At 38.8% G+C, this 7,356-nt stretch overlaps 1 protein-coding gene across 1 annotated transcript; it reads left to right on the top strand.

Annotated features, from left to right (window-relative positions):
* The first annotated feature begins 5,751 nt into the window (after positions 1 to 5,751).
* LOC138900286 (uncharacterized) lies at positions 5,752 to 6,745 on the top strand. The gene is made up of 2 exons (XM_070187009.1): positions 5,752 to 5,961; positions 6,071 to 6,745. The coding sequence occupies exons 1-2, from the start codon at positions 5,752 to 5,754 to the stop codon at positions 6,743 to 6,745; spliced, it is 885 nt and encodes a 294-aa protein (XP_070043110.1).
* The last annotated feature ends 611 nt before the right edge of the window (positions 6,746 to 7,356 follow it).

The raw sequence follows: 7,356 nt of genomic DNA, 5'->3' as shown, positions 1-7,356 counted from the left end.
ATATTTTATCTGGGATCATATCATATGTCGATTCGGAGTACTCGCCGAAATAGTGTGTGACAATGGGAAACAGTTTATCGGCGGCAGAGTGACAAAATTCCTCAAAGACCACAAAATAAAAAGGATATTATCAACACCGTATCACCCTAGTGGGAACGGACAGGCCGAATCAACGAACAAAACTATCATTCAAAACCTGAAGAAAAGGTTGAACGAGGATAAAGGGAAATGGAGAGAAATTATGCCCGAAGTCCTTCGGGCATATCGAACAACATCGAAGTCCAGTACAGGGGCAACCCCGTTCTCCTTAGTATATGGATCTGAAGCCTTGATTCTAGTCGAAGTCGGGGAATCCAGCGCCAGGTTTAGATATACAACCGAAGAGTCAAATAACGAGGCTATGAATACTAGCCTCGAATTATCGGATGAAAAACGAGAAGCTGTTCTCGTCCAAATGGCCGCTCAAAAGTAACGAATCGATAGATACTATAATCGAAGAACCAAGCTTCGTCATTTTAAATTCGGGGACTTAGTGCTAAGGAAAGTCACCCTAAGTACCCGGAATTTAAACGAAGGAAAACTGGGTCCAAACTGGGAAGGACCGTATCAGGTTCTCGAAAATGTCGGAAAAGAATCCTACAAGCTCAGTATTATAAATAGAAAACAACTATCGAACAATTGGAATGTGTCACACCTAAACCGATACTACTGCCAAGGTACGACCCTCCCATATTTATTTATATTTTGAAACTAACCCTGGAAGGAGCCCGATCAGGAGCAATGATGGATCCTTCGAACACGAAGCCCCATATCTGAAAGCACGTGTTGCACTATTTTTCCCTTAGACCGATCTTATCCCAAATGGTTTTTTCGGCAAGGTTTTTAATGAGGCAACCATTGATCGTACTAACATATGTAACGACCCAACCAGTCATTTTAACTTTTATAACCCTGTTCCCCTAAATAAAACTCCCTAAATGTGCTTATAAGAAATTATGACTTACGAGGATGGTTGGTTCGGGATTTGGAAGTGTTTGGGCTCAAATAGGAACACTTGGTTCCTTAAGTTGGCTTTAAAAGGCCAAGTTTGACTTCGGTCAACATTTTGAGAAAATAACCTCGAAATAGAAATCCGACGATTCCAACAACTTCGTATGGTGAATTTTGACTTAGGAGCGTGTTCGAAATTTTATTTGGAAGTCCGTAGTTAAATTAGGCTTGAAATGGCTAAAATAGGAATTTAAATTTGGAAGTTTGACCGGGGAGTTGACTTTTTGATATCGGAGTCGGAATCCAGTTATGAAAATTTTCATAGCTCCGTTATGTCATTTATGACTTGTTTGCAAAATTTAAGGTCAATCAGAGTTGATTTGATAGGTTTCGACATCGAAGGTAGAAGTTGAAAATTCTAAGTTTCATTAAGCTTGAATTGGAGCATAATTCGTGGTTTTAGCATCGTTTTAGGTGATTTGAGGTTTCAAATAAGTTCGTATGATATTTTAGGACTTGTTGGCATATTTGGTTGAGGTCCCGAGGGCCTCAGGTGAGTTTCGGATGGTTAACGGATCAAAAGTTGGACTTAAAAAGCTGCTGCAATGTTTCTTCTGCTGGATATTCTAGGCTATGATCGAGCCCAGATATCGAGCCCAGGGTTGACGGCCTGAGTCAAAGCCAGGGACAAGGCTCAGTATCGAAGCCACGATTGAAGGTCCAGCTCTAGGGCCATGATCGAAGGCAAGGCTCGAGGGCCAGGATCAAGACCCAAGATCGAGGGTCACGATCGAAGTCCCAAGCTCGATGCCATGATCAAGGCCATGACCGAGTCCCAAGCTCGAGACCATGACCGAGTCCCATGCTCGAGGGCCACGATCGAGGCCCAATTCCGAAGGCTACCTGGGCAGTTTATAAAAGAGGACATTCATTCCATTTGCCATTTTTGACGAACTTGAGCTTGAGCAGAGGCGACTTTTGACAGATTTTCAAGGGAAAAATATTAGGGTAAGTGATTCTAACTCGTATTTGGTCTGCATATACAAGTATATCATTGTTTTCACCATAAATTAGTGTTTTGAGGTTTAAATTTGGGAAAATTTTAGAAATCTCATAGAAACGAATTTTTGAGATTTCAGTATCGATTCAGAGTCGGATTTGAGTGAAACTGGTATGGTTGGACTCGTAATTGAATGGGTTGTCGGATTTCATAACTTTCGCCGGATTCCGAGACGTGGGCCCCACTAACAAAATTTTAATTAATTTCGGGATTTTTATTAAAAATGTAGTATTTCCTTATAGAATTGATTCCTATAAATTTAGTGATTGCATCGAATTATTTTGGTTAGATTCGAGCCATTTGAAGTTGGATAATCGAGGAAAAGTCTTACTAATGGATTAAATTGGAGCAAGACGAGGTAGGTCGCTTGTGTAGGTCGCTTGTCTAATCTTGTGAGAGGGAAATTACCCCATAGGTAATTAAATTAAATAATTATTACTAATTGTGGGGGCTACGTACGCACGAGGTGATGAGAGTCCGTGCGTAGCTACTATTAATGCTAAAGTTCGGGTAGTTTAGGACTCAAAAGCATGAATTACTTGTGTAAATGGTAGTATTTACTTAATAAAATTATTTGATATATTTATATATATGTTGTGAATTATTAGATAAAGATATTAAAGGATGAAAATCTCATATGCTTGAATTTATGTTTAAATTAATTAATTGTTAAGAGAAATTATTCTTCCTCCTGAATTTATCTTATAATAAATATACTCTCATTCCGAAGGTACATAAGAAAATGTCCTCCTTTCTTATGGAGCGGGCCGAATGCCTCGGCAGGATAGATGCATCTATGGATCATGCCGCACGTCCCTCGGCAGTGTACACAACACTCTGGATCGGGTCGAACGACCTCGGCAGAAATCGTGCATAATAATAATAATTACACAATACTTTGATAGTTTATTTTAGCTTGTGAAGCTAATTGAAATTTGGAAATAATTGGAATTTAAAGAATTTATTTATCTCTATTTGTTAAGAAAATTATTGTTATTTCTGTAAATGAGGATAATTGATAAATTAGAAATTTATTGGAATTCAAGGAATTTAATTATTTTTGCTGGTTAAAGAAAATCATTGTAAATTCTATAAATCATGTTGATCTAGATATTGCTATTTTTATTTTATTTATTATTATTGACTCTTAGTGAGTGTCAGAGTCGGCCATCTCGTCTCTACCTATTCGAGATTAGGCTTGATACTTACTGGGTACACGTTATTTTTCGTACTCATGCTGCACTTGCTGCATATTTTATTGTGCAAGTACATATATGTCTAGCGACCTTGTGGGCGCAGAGGTGTGGTTACAAATGTGGGGACTTAGGTGAGCTGCATTCTATATTACAATCCGCAGCCAACAGAGTTTCCTTCAGAGATATTATATTTTTCTGTCTAATTTATATTCTGGACAGATGCTGTATTTTAAATTTTAATTCCCTAGTAAATGCTCATGCACTTGTGACACCGGGTTTTGAGAATGGTTGTGAGTTGTTTAGAAATTTAGTCGCTAAAAATATTTATCATTTACTCTATGAGTTTTATTTTTATTATTTAATTGAAGAAATTTTGATTTTGAATCCATTAAAATGGGTAATTAAGCTAAGTATGTATTGTTGGCTTGCCTGACAGCGGTGTTCGGCGCCATCACGACCTTTAATGGATTTTGGGTCGTGACAACATGGAAACAGTTCGGCAGTATCCGAGGCCCCTTTACAATTGACCTCGAATACTGGGGGGACATTAGCTCTCAAATATCAAGTTCTGATTGCAAGAAAGTTACTTCATAACAACACAGTTTCGATAGGAAGAATTGTAAGAGCTAAATGGTCAAAACGATCCATGCTCATATAGTCGGCCCGGGCCGTTCTGATTGCAAGAAAGTTACTTCATAGCAACACAATTTCGATAGGAAGAATTGTAAGAGCCAAATAGTCAAAATGATCCATGCTCATATAGTCAGCCCGAGCCCTGACACAAAACATGAACACATGTATAATGACCTGCAAAGAAAGTTTTCTTCTTTACTAAATATCTTATATCTAAGAAACATTCCTCTATCGCGAGATTTATTATGCAAACAGGATTAAGGTAAATCAACGAGTCTGAGCAATCACTCACTCGAAGATTAAGCCTACGAGCCACATTAATTCGAGTTTGAAATCACTCACTCAACTATTAAGCCTACGAACCACATTAATTCGAGTTTGAAATCACTCACTCGACTATTAAGCCTACGGGCTACATTAATTCGAGTTCGAAATCACTCACTCGACTATTAAGCCTACGGGCTACATTAATTCGAGTTCGAAAGCACTCACTCAACTATTAAGCCTACGGGATATATTTATTCGAGTTCGAAATCACTCACTCGACTATTAAGTCTACGGGCTACATTACTTCAAGTTTGAAATCACCCACTCGACTATTAAGCCTACAGGCTACATTACTTTGAGTTCAAAATCACTTACTCGACTATTAAGCCTATGGGCTACATCACTTCGAGTTCGAAATCACTCACTCGACTGTTAAGCCTACGGGCTACATTACTTCAAGTTCAAAAATGCTCACTCAAACATAAAGGCCGAATTCGCTCAAATTTCCTAAAAACCTTATGAAAACATTCTTAAGGCATAAATAAAACGAAATCTTCACAAGACAGAGAATAAAATAGAGGCAAGATAGGAAAAGAAAAGATATTTGTATATATTTACAAGATTGTTGGCAACATCCGAAATAGAAACTAAGTGATAGGTTATATGTGTATCCCTGTTATGTTTTGATGATCTAACAAACTTACTGTTAAGAACCAGATAAGGAACCTATTACACATCCTCAAAAACTCAAGATCAACAAGTCTCCAGTTGGGAACACTATTCAACTCTTGAGAGTCAAAGGAACAATAGAGGGAACAGGTCGCTACCAGCTCCCGAGGTGACTGTACAAAGTCAACTTCACAGATGTAAAGTTGCTGCTTGCACACGCTACAGTACGAAAACAGTGCAACAATCAACTTTATAGGGAATGCCCTTTACCTAACTTGCTTGAATCATCCAAGTGATGTCACAAATGAAATATTAACATCAAGCAAAGGAAAAACAAATCACTTGCACATTCAAGAACTCATCAAGCATTCTCTCAAGTCTGTGTCAATCCTGCAAGTGATCCTTAAGGGCATCAAGAACGAAAAACAACATAACCAAGGACCAATTCCATGTATTGAAGTTATTACATGTCCTTAGTTGTGTTGTACCACTTTACTTGTAATTCCTACTTAGCTTAGTTAGAAGTATTGTGTAGGAAATCTTTGTAAATCATAAACCCATGTGTTTGTGTCTTGGCTAGAGTTAGTCTAGTTGTAAAGTCTTTGTAATAGAGTTATTACAAAGTGGCTTGTAATAGAGTGTTACAAGTTAGTGAGGGATTAAGAGGTTAATTCCTAGGTTACAATAAGTTGTAATCTAAAATTGCTCAGTAGTGAAGTTGAAATCCTACAAGGTTAGGTCGTGGTTTTTAATCCCATTGAGCCAGGAATTTTTCACATAAAATTCCTCTTGTCATCTACTTACTGTTGTGTGCGTGTGTTCTAGTGGAACTGATAGAGAACCTGGTTCTCTATAGAGTTTTGTGGACCCTTATATTCTATCAATTGGTATCATAGTAGGTTCTTTCTATCAGGCTAACACCTAGAAAGGATCCTCATGGCTGCTCCACAAAACTTCAAAGACGGTCAGTTTACTTACAGGCCACCTAGGTTCAATGGTCAATATTATGGGTGGTGGAAGACAAGGATGCACGACTTCATCATGGCTGAAGACTCCGAGCTGTGGGACGTTATCTGTGACGGTCCCTTTGTACCTACAAAGAAGGTTAGAGATCGAGCTGTGGAAGTTCCAAAGACAAGAAAGGAGGTCAATGATGCTGATCGAAAAGCCATTGAGAAAACATTTCGTGCTAAGAAATATAGGTCCTGATGAATACAATAGCATATCTGCCTGTCAATCTGCAAAAGAAATATAGGAAGCTCTACAGACTGCTCATGAGGGAACCACTCAAGTGAAGCAATCCAAGATTGACATGCTCACCACTGAATATAGGCTTTTCATAATGAAGGACGATGAATCCATTCAAGATATGCATACTCGATTCACTTCCATTATCAATGAGATGCACTCTCTTGGTGAAATCATTCCCAGAAACAAGCTTGTGAGAAATATCCTCAGCGTGCTGCCCAACTCTTGGGAAAGTAAGGTAAATGCTATCATAAAAGCAAAAGATCTGCAGAAGCTGACCATGGACGAACTTGTTGGAAATCTGAAGACTTATGAAATGAAGAAGAAGAAGGACAATGAGAGAAGAGAGCCGAAAAGGGAGAAGAACCTGGTTCCCAAGACGGACAACAATGACTCAGGTGGTGAGGATGCTGATATGGCCTACCTGACAAAAAGGTTTCAAAAAATGGTTCGCAGAAATGGAGGCATTCCTAAAGGGGGCAGCTCCAGCAAGCCAAAAGGTTATGACCTATGTCATAAGTGCGGCAAGACAGGACACTTCATCAAGGATTTCCCTCTTCTCAAGCAATATCAATACAAACACAACACTAACAAAGCAGCCAAGGGGAACCAGGTTCCTGACAAAAGATTCAAAAGAAAAGACGTTGCTGACAATATTGTGAAACAGGCTCTTGCTGCATGAGGGGACTCTTCCAGCGAATTCGGAGAAGATGATGGGCAAGGTGACAACTCTATGATGGCAGTGGAAAGTGAAGCAGCTGAGTATGACTCTATTTTTTCCCTGATGGTGCAGTCTGATGATGATGGAGATGACCACGATGATGATGAGGTAAACCTTCTCGATGTTCAAAGAAATTTGAAATCCTATTCTCAAAAGAAGCTTATATCTTTGGCAAATATTTTAATCGATGCTTATCACAGTCTAATTAATGATAGAAATGCGCTAACCACGGAACTAGGAGAAATAGAACACGAGAGAGATGATCTAGTGGTGGTTGCAGGTGATCTAAGAGAGACCATTGGGAGTTTAAAAAGGTAAAAATATACCTTGACTGAGAGAATTGCAAACATAGAGCACAAGAGAGATGACCTATTGGTAGTAGTTGTAGAGCTAAAGGAAACAATTGAGGAACTAAGAAGGGAAAATAGGCATGTGAACACAAAAAAGGGAAAGGAAGTTGCAAGTGAGGCACACCTTAAGCTTGAAAATGAGTTAAGATCAATGAAATCTAGTTTGTGTGCCGAGCTTGAGAAAAACAAACAACTTCAGGTAGAACTAGGAAGAGTGATCTT

Source organism: Nicotiana tomentosiformis, chromosome 10 (genome assembly GCF_000390325.3).
Source record: "Nicotiana tomentosiformis chromosome 10, ASM39032v3, whole genome shotgun sequence".
Taxonomy (NCBI): Eukaryota; Viridiplantae; Streptophyta; class Magnoliopsida; order Solanales; family Solanaceae; genus Nicotiana; species Nicotiana tomentosiformis.
The sequence above is the reverse complement of the archived record's forward strand: the minus strand, read 5'-3'. Positions and strand labels throughout refer to the sequence as shown.

Bases quoted from the DNA above. Each gene is read 5' to 3' on its own strand.
- LOC138900286 (XM_070187009.1), top strand. From the start codon at position 5,752: ATGGCTGCTCCACAAAACTTCAAAGACGGTCAGTTTACTTACAGGCCA. The intron at 5,962-6,070 runs GTCAATGATGCT...AAAGAAATATAG, and splicing joins TTCCAAAGACAAGAAAGGAG to GAAGCTCTACAGACTGCTCA.